This window comes from Ammodytes marinus (assembly GCF_949987685.1).
Source record: "Ammodytes marinus genome assembly, chromosome: 3".
Taxonomy (NCBI): Eukaryota; Metazoa; Chordata; class Actinopteri; order Uranoscopiformes; family Ammodytidae; genus Ammodytes; species Ammodytes marinus.
The window spans coordinates 7,768,221-7,781,477 of NC_137232.1; the positions used below are offsets into that span (position 1 = coordinate 7,768,221).

General features: G+C 42.4%; 1 protein-coding gene across 1 annotated transcript; it reads left to right on the forward strand.

Annotated features, from left to right (window-relative positions):
• The first annotated feature begins 521 nt into the window (after positions 1–521).
• bace1 (beta-secretase 1) lies at positions 522–13,045 on the forward strand. Its single transcript, XM_080025182.1, has 9 exons — positions 522–1,320; positions 5,769–5,857; positions 6,365–6,581; positions 7,353–7,490; positions 7,607–7,741; positions 7,861–7,962; positions 9,256–9,405; positions 10,946–11,117; positions 11,468–13,045. The coding sequence occupies exons 1-9, from the start codon at positions 979–981 to the stop codon at positions 11,704–11,706; spliced, it is 1,584 nt and encodes a 527-aa protein (XP_079881308.1). The 5' UTR covers positions 522–978; the 3' UTR covers positions 11,707–13,045.
• Positions 13,046–13,257: the final 212 nt, after the last annotated feature.

Sequence of the window (13,257 nt, forward strand, 5' to 3'; positions counted from 1 at the left end):
CTAGTGCAATTTGATCACAACTACACAACAACATGATTATCATTTAAATCTCCCTGAGGCCAACTAAGGCTTGCATTATGATGAAGCTATTAGGCATATCTGTGTAGGCTTCTTGTTATTGTGTTCTCCATAGGCTAGTAGGCCGATTGCAATTTGCCTTTACAGCGGGCATTCATGGAAAAGTGAACTAGCCTCGACTAATATGCACAATTCTGTTCAAATGTGAATGTTTTACAAATCTTTCATTTCATTTTTGGTTTGGGTGATTGTCATACTGGGTTGCGCGACGCTTAATACTTCAGTTATTTATTCTTAATTATAAGGACTAGGCCTACTCTTATTTGGAAAATGCCAACCGGAGGTGGCGTGGTTTTGTTTGGTACCTTGACAGTGGTGCTGCTCGCTTGCGCTCCCCGCAGCTTTTAAGGGATGCAGCGGGGTGGATGGAGGAGGAGGCGGAGGTGAAAGACTGGGAGGCGGAGAACAGAATGAACGGCTCTGGAAAGGGGATGGATGCGGATTACGGTAGCCCGCCGGCCAGCCTGTTTACCGACGGTGGCTTCGGCCGTTTGACATGATGATGCGCGGAGAAAAGCACACGGGCCTGCGGGTTGAAGATTCACCGAGCACGGAGGAGGGAGAGCCTGCATTTTACTCGTCTCCTTATATTATCTGTGACAGCGACGGTTTCTTTGCTTAGCTTAATTATGAGGGTGATATCAGTTCCAGTCTAGACTAGTTTGTGTTAGGTTTGTTGTTTTGGTCTGAAATTGCTTTCTTTCCCTAACGTCAAATGAACCTGTCCCTCTTCATATCTGTGGTTCAACTGCCATCATGGTTGTAGTCGTCCTTTTAGCATCAACGCCACCTGATCTCTTATCCTGTGCCACTTCAGACCGGATGTCAAATTGACTGAGCGTCGTAAAGTCAAAGCCAAAACACGTCAACAAATTACAACTCAACAGAGTAGCCTATAACATGGAGGCTTCGACATTACTTCCTCGCTTGCTCGCAAGTATTTTCATATGGATGACGTTGTGTGTGCTCAACAGCGGTCAATCCGCGCCCGACGCCCCGGGCCTGCTGCCTCAAGCCATCCGCGTGCCACTGCGGCAAGGCGCTCGCGACGAGGCGCCAGCGCCGCCTCTACCACCTGCCGCTGTGAACCGCGAGAGCGACAACGCGGGGAGACGAGCGGCGCGCAGGCGGAGGGGAGCGGCAGCGGGCGGCATCAGCTTCGTGGACATGATTGATAACTTGCGTGGGAAGTCCGGCCAGGGATACTACGTGGAGATGGCCGTGGGCTCTCCTCCGCAGAAGGTAGGCTAAAGGTTTTTGTTTTGCTACACGGCGTGATTGAAGCACTCCTGAACGTAGGCTACAGCCTGGAGGTTATTAATGTAATCACAATTGTATGGCATTCAGAACAGATATAGCCTACAATAAGAACATCAAATTAATTAAACCCATATCCCCTAGAAAATGGATCCATACATCTTTATTAAATGATAACATTAATTGTGACTGGTCAGTATTATTTATGACCCCATACCATGGCTCTCCTTGCAACATGCCATTTTCATCTTTGGTGTTCCACTCCATGCCTCTGTGTTCTCACTTCAATTGATTCTGCTTAGATTATTAGTTATACTGAACAAAACAAACTATTGCCAGAGCAATACAGACATACAATGTATGATGCATTTTTCAGTCTTGCAACATCATGTCAGTTAAAGTGTCTGTGCATGGATCTGTTTAAGACCAACTACACAAGCTATACAATTATGAATAAAATAACAGGTACATTTAGGTGCAACACACACACACACACACACACACACACACACACACACACACACACACACACACAAGCTCATACTACAGAAGATACAATGGAAATTTAATGGGAGTTGATATCAAAATAAGTATATTACAAACCTTGATGGCACACTTACTGTATAACCATATGATCTAATAAGATTTCTAAATTGGGAATACAAAATTAAAAGCCTTTTGACAGTAAGATAATATCTGATTGTCCTATACTTAAAGTTTAGACGATGCCCTGCATTGACAGATGGTGCGTACGTGTCTCTGTGTGTGTGCGCGAGTGTGTGTGAAAGGACCGAATGATACAGACAGATAATGGAAGCATTAATTCTGCAGAGTGAGGAGTGCCAGCTGGGTGCAGCTGCAGTGTACAGGCTGGCACACAGAGGGCGATGGATATGGGGAGGGCGAGAAAGTGATGAGCTGGTAGAAGAGGAGGAGAAGCAGAGAGGGTGAAGGTGATCGAGGGAAGGATAGAGGAAAGGGGAGAGAGACAGAGAAAAGTTTGACACAAAGAGGGAGTTTGAACAAAAACTTGAGAATAAATGGACCATGTCAGTTGAAAACCATTCAATGCTGTTGGTATGGAAACATTTTCACACAAAACATATTCATTTAATTTAACACAAAAAGCCAAACTTCCAAAATGTAAATGTGTGTATAAAATCAACAAGTCCTGCAGGATTTTGACCTAAAATAAGATTCTAGAAAATTTACGATCATTTGAAAAAAATCTGGGAGTTCTCAGTGCCACCTTTCGATACTCGACACGCAGGCTTTGTTGTAACTTGCTACAGAAAGCAATTTGGTTGCTAGCGTAGCGGTACCAAAAAAGTATAGTGACATTTGAGCCCCAGCCTCACCACAAGCAGGACACTGACTATATATATATATACAGTATGCATTACATGGACATACGGAATGAGGTATAGAAATAATAAAGGGGGGGGGGGCTTTAATTCCATTGGAAGTTGCATCTAAACATGTGTATCACTTTCCATTTTAATTCCCAACACTCTTTCTCCTGCCACCACCTTGCTGCTTGCTGCATAGTGAACATACGTTATGTCTGTTGCTAAGGTTTCAAATGGTGTTACTAGGAGAGCCTTGATTAACCCTGTCTGTGTGATGCTTTCTTCAAAACATCTTGGTGTGTAAAGGCCAGGACACACCAGCCCGATAATCGCCGTCGTCAAAAAAAATGGAGTCGGCCGTTTCAGGAAGCTCCAGCTTCCCGTCGCTGCTAAAGAACACACCGAGACGACTGTTTATTTTCCGTACGCTCGCGGGACGTAATGTCTCCATAACAGCAGGCGGCGCTAATCTGTATTGTGGCCCGAAAAAATACGAAAGCCGGAAATGATTGGACATCTCTCTAGTGCATAAACATAGATAGAAATACGTATTTATATTTATGGACCATAAGAGCACAATTTTTAGCAGAGAGTGTCGAGCATGGTGTCGAGCAGTCAACAAGGGTTGATGCATGTGAGTACTCTCAAAACGAAACGAACAAACACATTAAAACGATGGCTAGCTGTTGTTAGCTGTTTGTGCTACCCGCCTCACTTCCGGGCTTCACTGATTCGCTAGCCCTCCACCAATCAAATTGCTCCAAATGAAAGACGGTCGGCCGCCGATTGAACATGTTCAATCGGCGGCCGACAGGCTCAAAACAAGCCCGACGACCTCTACGTCGGCCGACGTCACGGGCTCACGGCACACACCAAACAGATTCGTCTTTTTTTTTGACGACGGCGATTATCGGGCTGGTGTGTCCTGGCCTTAATGGATATCTGTTTGATGTAAAAGTCTGTATGGGCCAGAGGATGCCAAAACATCACAGCATGACCTCTGACCTAAAGACAATCAAAAAGCTAATTTAAATTGTAAAGGATCTGGTTGCTTTCTAATTATTTCAGTTATCTACTGCTGTAAAACTTACATCACCAAAGCACATCTGGTATTGTATAAATGTTTGCCAAATGTATTCCAAATATACTGTTAATACAGCAATCAGGAAAAACCCAAGTATGTGTTTTTAGTTTTGACATGTTAAGATAAATAATACTTTATGCATGCATTAAATGCTCTGAACACGTATTGGATATTTATGACTAGCTAATTAACCATCACATTTAAAGCCAATCCACATTTTGATTGAAATTTTGCTGCGTCTTCATTGGTGCAAGTTGGAACCCTTTCCTGTTCTGTTCGGGCAACCGCAATATGATTTCTCCTCCACATCTGAGGTGGAAGGGCAAATATAATGGCTGGAACAGACAGGCACTCTGCCAGGGAGGACAGGAAGATGGAGAGAGAGAGAGAGAGAGAGAGAGAGAGAGAGAGAGAGAGAGAGAGAGAGAGAGACGGCAGGGAAAGACACAAGGTCTCAGTGTGTCAGAATGCAGCCTTTAGTTTGTGTGTGTGTGTGAGTGCGTGTGTGTAAGAGAGAGAGAGAGAGAGAGAGAGAGAGAGAGAGAGAGAGAGAGGCTGTGCATGGCAGAAACACATCAATCCTGAGCAGTCAGCATCTGTGGCCAAGAGAGGAAGATAGAGTGTGTACAGCGTCATAACTGACAGTAGTGGTGCCTGTGGAGACACTACCTGCAGGTGTGTGTGTGTGTGTGTGTGTGTGTGTGTGTGTGTGTGTGTATGCGTTTATGTGTGTGTGAATCACTGACATGGATGTATGTGTGTGTGGTAGAAAAGACAGATTGAAGTAGACAAAGTCAGTATTTATTCTGGGCTTTCAGGCCAAGCCCTTGAGACAGTGGCACTTCTCTGGATATTTAAAGAGCCGATCCATTATTGAACAGCATGCTGTGGGTTCTCTGTTTGAGTGTGTGTGTCATACTGTCTGTGTGTTTTCTCTCTACCAAGGAGTTAAGTATGTATCAAATCAGTAACAATTGTACAGTGCTTGCCTTTGCCTACGCTTCACTCACTGTAACAAAGGGACCTTTAACGCATGAATCAAACCTACACAACCACAGCACGGCATCAATGGCTAGAAACAATGAATCAAAAAATGCATTCATTGACAAACATTACAATTGAATTATAATACTACTCGCATTCAAATCTGCAGGTGTATCTCAGACAACATGCGTGCAGTGTGTATTACAGCAGCAAAGTGTAAAGTATCATTTAAAATGCATCACACAGTAGGTATATTTGGATCCTTCATTCAGTCTTCATCGCCAGCTGCCATTGTGCTCCATTCATACATTCACACATTCACTTACTGTTTTGACTGCGCAAAATATGATACTCACAAAGAGATGCAGACAGATGAGGACGAGGTGGGGGGAGGGGGGAGTAGAAGGAAGAGAGAGAGTGAGAGGCAGAGAGAGAGTAGAAGGGACAGAGAGAGAGAGAGAGGGAGAGAGTGGAAGGGAGAGAGGGGACGGGGAGGGACGTTTTAGTGGCAACAGGAAACAGCACATGATACTATACCAGGAAGAGATATATACAGAGTGGGTGACTGAGAGATGGCGTAATCGCAGAGGTGTGGCTGCTGAGACTTAGTTATTAGAGGAAGTGACCCCCACCCCCCTCCCCCAATAAAACAATAATGATAAAGCTTTCAAACAGCCTGTAAGACCTTCACAGTATAAAGAAATGAGAGATATTGATAGCGCACGTCAAAAAGCCCACACAGTAAATACTTTGACAAATGACCACGTCAGTATCCAAGGCAAGAGAGATATAAATTAAACGTGCCCTTCCGAGATAATCGATTTCACAATGTAACCCCAGCAGCGTCAGTTTAACAAACCTATTGATTTTTTTTTTGCAAAACGCACACAGCTGTATACTTAATAAATCTCTCTCTCTTCCTCTCTCTCTCTCTCTCTCTCTCTCTCTCTGTCTGTCTCTTTCTCTCTCTCTCTCTCTCTCTGTCTCTCTCTCTATGTCGGTCTTCTTCTCATTAGTTGAACATCCTGGTGGACACAGGAAGCAGTAACTTTGCTGTCGGGGCGGCCGCTCATCCCTTCCTGCGCAGATACTACCATCGCTCACTGTGAGTATAGAGACATGAGCGCTCAATGCTACCACCGCAGCTGGCTCAAATACACATTCATTTTGAGCAATTTTGTATTTTTGACATTACAAGTCATACATTTCAGATGACGCACCTGTCGCTTGATTAGCTGTCGCCACATTCATTCCCTAACATGATTTACCAAGCAATATACTGGCAATGGCTTTGTTATTATTTTCAATTATCTGAGTCAAATCTCATTTGTTTCGTTTAGTATTAAAACTATCAAATCATAGTCTCAAAAGTCTACATCTTATTTATGTAGCTACTACTTTTTTTTTTCAAATGACAAAAAACTGAAATAAATGTTTTTCTACTTTTGTTTATATTGTTCACAATAACCTTATGATCCCTGACTGGTAAACCATAAAGTAGTAAAAATATGTTTCCTTGATATCACAACATCAAACTTCCCTACCCCTCTATTCTATTTCTTATCATCTTTCCCCCTCTCTCTCTCTCTCTTTCCCTCCCTGCCTCTCATAGCTCCAGTTCGTACCGGGACCAGGGCCGCAGTGTGTACGTGCCCTACACCCAGGGTCGATGGGAGGGGGAGCTGGGCACAGACCTGGTCTCTGTCCCACACGGTCCTAACTCCACTCTGCGCGCTAACATCGCTGCCATCACCCAATCAGATCGCTTCTTCATCAACGGATCCAACTGGGAGGGAATCCTGGGGCTGGCCTACGCAGACATAGCCCGGGTACGAGCAGCGGATATCTCGCTCCCTCAAAATACATGCTCGCATACTGTACATGCGCCTAACTGGGAATATCAGTAGTGCCCAGATATGATATGATGCTGTGCTCTCTTTCAGTCTCATTTATAAACTGATGGCTCTATTTTTTTAACCTTCCCTTAAATCTTACCTGCCTACTACATTATTGAGGGCATAAAAGTAATATGAGTATTACAGTGAAGGAATTAGAGTAGAATAGATATTTCTAATTCAATCAGATATTTGGAGGGTGTGATAAGAAAAAAAACGCCTTTTTATGTAACTACTGTTGGAGTTGCAACAGCAATTTACTGTTTTTTTAATTTTTTTATATAGCTATATACCTATATTTGTTTAGGTATTTTAACCTTTTTTATTGATAGTTGAAAGGAGTGAGTACAGAGTGGAAATGGGGAGATAGAGGGGGATGACGTGCAGTAAAGGTCCCCTGGTCTGGATTCAAACCTATATGGTCCGCGCTCTTCCCACTATGCTACGAGTGCCCCCTTTTTTACCTTCATGTACTCACCGGGAAGGAGAGCGGCCGGATGAGATTTAGTTAATCTTTTTGGATATGAGAAGTCAAAGGCCAAAAATAAAGCAGCTTGGTTTTGACCATTTAAAAACAAAGCTATCCTACTTATCTCTCTCTCCCCCTCTCTCTCTCTCTCACCCTCTCTCCCACCCTCTCTCTCCCCCTCTCTCTCTCTCTGTCTCTCTCACCCTCTCTCTCTCTCTCTCTCTCTCTCCCTCCAGCCTGACGAGACACTGGAGCCTTTCTTTGACTCCCTGGTTCGCCAGACGACTGTGCCAAACCTCTTCTCTCTGCAGTTGTGTGGAGCCGGCTTCACCCAGAACTACTCCCTGGGCAGCGCTACTGTCGGTGGCAGCATGGTAACTCACGCATAGACACACTCTCTCACACACACACACACACACACACCATTTAAATCATTTAAAAGCATTTTTGAGCTAGTGCCGGGATTATATTATTTCCCCTGTGCTCTCAGATCATCGGAGGAGTGGACCCCTCGCTCTACGTAGGGGAGCTTTGGTACACGCCCATCCGCAGGGAGTGGTACTATGAGGTCATCATCGTACGTATCGAGGTGAACGGACAGGACCTCAACATGGACTGTAAAGAGGTGAGATCTGACAGAGGGGAGAGCCATGGCTGTAGCAACTAAAATAAAATGATGTAATGGTCAATCTTTGAAATATAAATGTATATGTAAGGTGACTGTTTAATGTGTGTCTTTTACAGTACAACTATGACAAGAGCATTGTGGACAGTGGCACCACCAACCTGCGACTGCCCAGAAAGGTCTTCCAGGCTGCAGTCAAGGCTATTGAAGCAGCCTCTTCGGTCAGTCCTTACTGTTATATATATAGATACAGTATAACTCTGTATTCTATATCCTTAGAAGGATCTATATTAACATTGTTGTTTCAATACCCTCCTGAGAAAGCAGATGCTATTTTACCCCATGTTCCACTTACTTTTTTAAATTCCATTTGTTGTAATCACTTATCACCATGTTCTCAGAGCAAAAGCTTAACATGCAGTGTGTGGTTTGGCTACTTTTTTAATGGCCGTAATGCACCAATAAGCTGGATGCCAACCATTGTAAAACTCAAAAAAATATTTAGAGGCTGACTAATTGGTGAAGAAGATTGGGGCTGTATAAAGCCTGGAAAGAATACCTTAATAGTGACTACAATAGTTTTACTTAACGTGAATATTATTCCTGAAAAGACACTATTCTTACAACTTTACAATGATTTATCTTAAGGTATCAGAAAGAAAACATTGTAGGTAGGGCTGTGCTTACGTTACAAAAGCACAGGTTGAGGACTTAACACACTATTTACATTTATGGTCTACTACTATTATTATAAAAATACGCAATAACATATTTCATCATTCACTTGTGTCAGTGTGCAACAGTCAATAACAGTTATGCTAACTGGTCTCGATGTTGGTCACTGTCTGACATCTTTCAAAAGAGCATAGGAAATGTGTGGGAGTGGGCACTTTTTTATTTCAAATTAATAACTGCAGTAATGTGGAAGACAATTACAGCCCCCTGTCTGAACATGAATAATAAAAGGAAAGTGAGTATTACTGCACACCCACAGTGGCTAGATGTATTTTGTTGTTCTTGAATACGGGAGAAAAAAAAGGCCTGCTGAGCTGCTACTAACATTATTAATGTCCACTGCAGTGGAGATCAACCTTTTCTGCTATAACACTAGTACTAGGGGGAAAAACACAGTGCAATGCAGAATCTGTGAGGTGAAACTGGCCCAGATACTTAGTTTGACTGATCAGAGTTTTTCCTTTTCTTCAATTTGCGCAGTTCCCATTGTCTAAGATGAGCCATTATACATCTGTAGTGCCTGTGTGGTTTACACTGTGTGGGTGGGTGCTGCTCTGTGTGCCTGTAGTAAGGTGTATCCTTAACGTTATTAACAACCTTCAAAGATCGTTAAATGGACTCTGGGAGTTGATTAAGGATCTTAGAAAACGATATCGACTTGTACTGTATGTGTATGGACTTTTTCCCCCCAACAACTATTGGATAAGCTCCAGCTTTGAATCGTGACCAAAAGTATGGGACAGACTCTAACGCATGTCCTACTTGCCCTGTGTTTTCAGACAGAACAGTTCCCCTCTGGGTTCTGGCTGGGGGAGCAGCTGGTGTGTTGGCAGGCCGGGACTACGCCCTGGCACATCTTCCCAGTCATCTCCCTCTACCTGATGAGTGAGAACCACAACCAGTCCTTCAGAATCTCCATCCTACCCCAGGTAATACACAGGCTCTCTTAAGGGAGTTCTCAGGTCAGCTCTCTGATAACATTTGGGATCCTAGAGAACGATTATTGTCAAAATAATAAGTGTGCGCTGAAAAAAAATCCAGTGATAATACACAGCCTAGGCTCTGTAAACGGGAATGTAAATAAAAAAGGGGGCCCACCGTAACTAGCGACATGCCCGTTTACAGGGCCTGGGCTTTTCAGCACACACAGCACCAAAGAAGATAGTAGATCATAGAGGACATAGTCAATGATTTTGACAAAAACGTGATTTTGACAACAACCATTTTCCAGAATCTCTGACTCCACCTTTAAGTGATACCACTAAAGCCTAAAGTTATGTCCAAAAGACCCATATCCACTATATTTACCTTCAAAAGGACGTTTAAAAAGTTATAATACTTAGAAGTAGAATAAGTTTGTCGTTACCGTGCGTCACATACATCTTTTGTTATTGAGGGTGATTTCACTGCCTTTGATCCTGAATAAAGCGCAGAGTTTTAGTTTTTTCCTGTGCACTCTCACAGTAAGTCTGGTCACAATAAGTCATCCTTTGTGCGTACTCTTTTTAAAAGTCCTCAAAAGATGAAAGCCTGGCGTAGGTAACTTGATGGAAAAATAATTTTCTGTAAAGCCCTGACAAGCCATTAAGGTGGCTTTATTCAAAGCACCTCAGGGGGGCCTTGACGTCAGTGGAATGAATAAGATTTGTCATTGAGATTTAGAGGCGAGGTTCAGTGCAGTAAACCTGTGGGAGGCTCGTGTCCTTGATGCTGCTGCTGACAGCAGAGTGAAAACGCTTTTTACTTTCTCTGCCTACTGCTTTCATTTCTATTGCAACAGTACATCACCATATATAGAGTGTACAGAGACCCCACTTACATACAGCACCAAGGAAAACCATATGATTTGAGGCTGATAGTTTAACCTAAATTAGTTTAAGGAGTCTAACTGTCATATGTGTAGAACAAACACACAAAATGAATCCTTTATTTGACTATACAGAATTGGGACAAAGCTCTGTACAGAGCATAGACTGTAAAAAAACAAAACAGGTACAGATTGGGACATTTTACAGATGATAAATAAACCAGTAAGCAAGTCAGTGCTCTCTGGTGGACAACATATGTAACAACAGCACTTTGTCTATAATATATTTGGCATTTATCCACAGTTCCTTGTTAGCTCTGTGAAAAACTAAATATGAAAATAAGTTACCAAAACTCGTTATTCCTGCTAGATATATAACAGCAAAAAATAACCATGCATAAACCCAAAGGTTTGCAAATATAAAGAAAGTAATCCTTTACCATCTCTCTTTTTATAAATAACCTGTTATACTATGAACAGAGTCACTGAATGCCATAGACAACACAACATGGTCACAACAATATCCTCTAGTGTCGCAACACATGTTAAAACCCGGAACATTCTCTAGGCGAGTGTGTGAAATTCTATATTACAACATATTTACTATCATGAAGAGGGGACTATAACTCTGTGTTTTACTTTTTCATTATTTGTTTCTGCAGCAATACCTGCGTCCAGTAGAAGACGTGGCCTCTGCCCAGGAGGACTGCTATAAGTTTGCTGTGTCCCAGTCCAGCACCGGTACAGTGATGGGGGCTGTCATCATGGAAGGCTTCTATGTGGTGTTCGACAGAGAGAAGAAACGCATCGGCTTTGCTGTCAGCACATGCCATGGTGAGGAGGAGGGAGGGAGGGAAGAAACATTTTCACTAAAGATATATTAGGATGGATGAACTACCCAAAAACAAAAGAAAGTCTAACATAGTAAAAGCAGGGTTTTTTTCAATGGTATCTTAATTAAGACCATGGCTGCGTTCCAATACCCATACTTTCTGCTATTTAGTATGGTAGAAAAAAAGATTTCGATTTAGCATGCTTAAAAATATGTCCACTAGATCCGGCCGTGATTTTTAGTGTTTGGGCGATATTACTCTTATTTACAGTACTAGAAACATAGAGTATCTATTACCCTTATCTTTGTGTTTTTCTCAAATACCTCCATTCCTATCCTGCCTCATCCGTAGTGCATGACGAGTTCCGCACAGCCTCGGTGAAGGGCCCGTTCCATGGTGTGGACCTGGAGGACTGTGGCTACAACATCCCCCAGACAGACGAGTCCACCCTCATGACCATCGCATACATCATGGCGGGGATCTGTGCTCTCTTCATGCTGCCTCTCTGTCTCATGGTGTGCCAGTGGCGCTTCGCCCGCTGCCTGCACCCACACGGAGACTTTGCTGACGACATATCCCTGCTCAAGTGAAAGAGTCTAATAAATCCTACACGGGAAACAAAGGGCAAATATGTACTGTGGTGGAAAGGAGATACGGTGTTACAAAATGTTGGTGCTGCTATATAAACAGAGCTTTGAAAGTTTTTTTGAGGTACAGTATATAATATGTGAAGTAAAGAGAATGATGACATGCAGTGAGTACACAGTTGCCGTCAAATTGGACGGTATTTGAAGATAACTTGAGCCATTACTATACTCAAGAACAAACAAGAGAGAGTTGGTGTCAATAAGTGTCAACTTTAAGCCTGTTTAAGCTACCTATGCATATCAGCATGGCTAGGGGGAACTGAGGATGAAAGCAAAAAAAAAGCCTCTCTTTCTTATAAATAGTGTATAAACAGACCATGAAGATGGATCGGATTGGGCAATTTTGAAATATCTGTCTCTTAAAGCGATTGTTCGTAACTTCTGTGGCCCCCTTGAGGAATTCTGAACTACAACTACAACAACACTGTCGGTGCATCTACATATGGTAAGCCGTCGGTGACCGCGCATGGATTTTATACCTTCTGCTGTACGCACTATAGCTTTAGCATTTCAGAGAGATTTTTGAAAAGACAAAACAGATACTTGACTAAACATGGCTAAATGAAGAAACTCACAACCTGGCAGTGAACACAAGATGGCCTACTGTTTGTGGCTTACAAGTGAATGAAAAATGGTTGATGTGTGTGAGCATGCCTGTTTGTGTGCACAGATGTACTGTAAGTGAAGAGTATACAGAAGGATTTAATGAAAATGATACTACTGAGTATAAAAAGCATCTATGAAATGACACTATTTTACAAATGCCAGCAATGAATTCTGCAATGCAAGTTAAGAGAGCAAAAAGAGGCATATTTGAATGAAATATTTGTTTGTAATAGCATTTACTTCATCAAATGAGTTTAGCTTGATGTCAAACTGGGATTACCGAACACACTCGATATCAGATGTCACTTTTTCTTCTTATAGCTTGAATAATATATATCTATTGTACACACAATTTGAGCATTCCAGATCTTCTATATGCGCAGACAGACAGACACACACACGCACACACACAAAAAAACACACTGCTTATCCTGCTGCTGCACCATCAAATGATTTGCACATGTAAGTTGTAACAACATTACCTGTAAACAAACCAAGACTTAATAGGGCTTCTCTCGCAGACACAGAAACAGCATACTTAACCACATCTTTCAACAGGGACCATACATGCTTGGACAAGAAAACCAGCCCAAAATATTATACACTTAAGACCACTATGTATGTCTACAAGGGACGGTTTGTGTTGTCTCTCTGCAAGCTGTAAATATATCAAAGTCAGAACTGTATATTTATGTGTCAGGTGCTGCTGACAGCACTGTTGAACCAATAAAGTACTTATTGTAACTGTCCCATGTCACGTTATTTTCTTTTTTTTACGCAAAACATTAACCACTCACTCAAACTAACAACCAAGAAACTCAACAATAATTCAATTAAAATGTGGGCATTGTGGAGCTGTTTTGCACTATAAGTTAAAGTGGGCCTAAT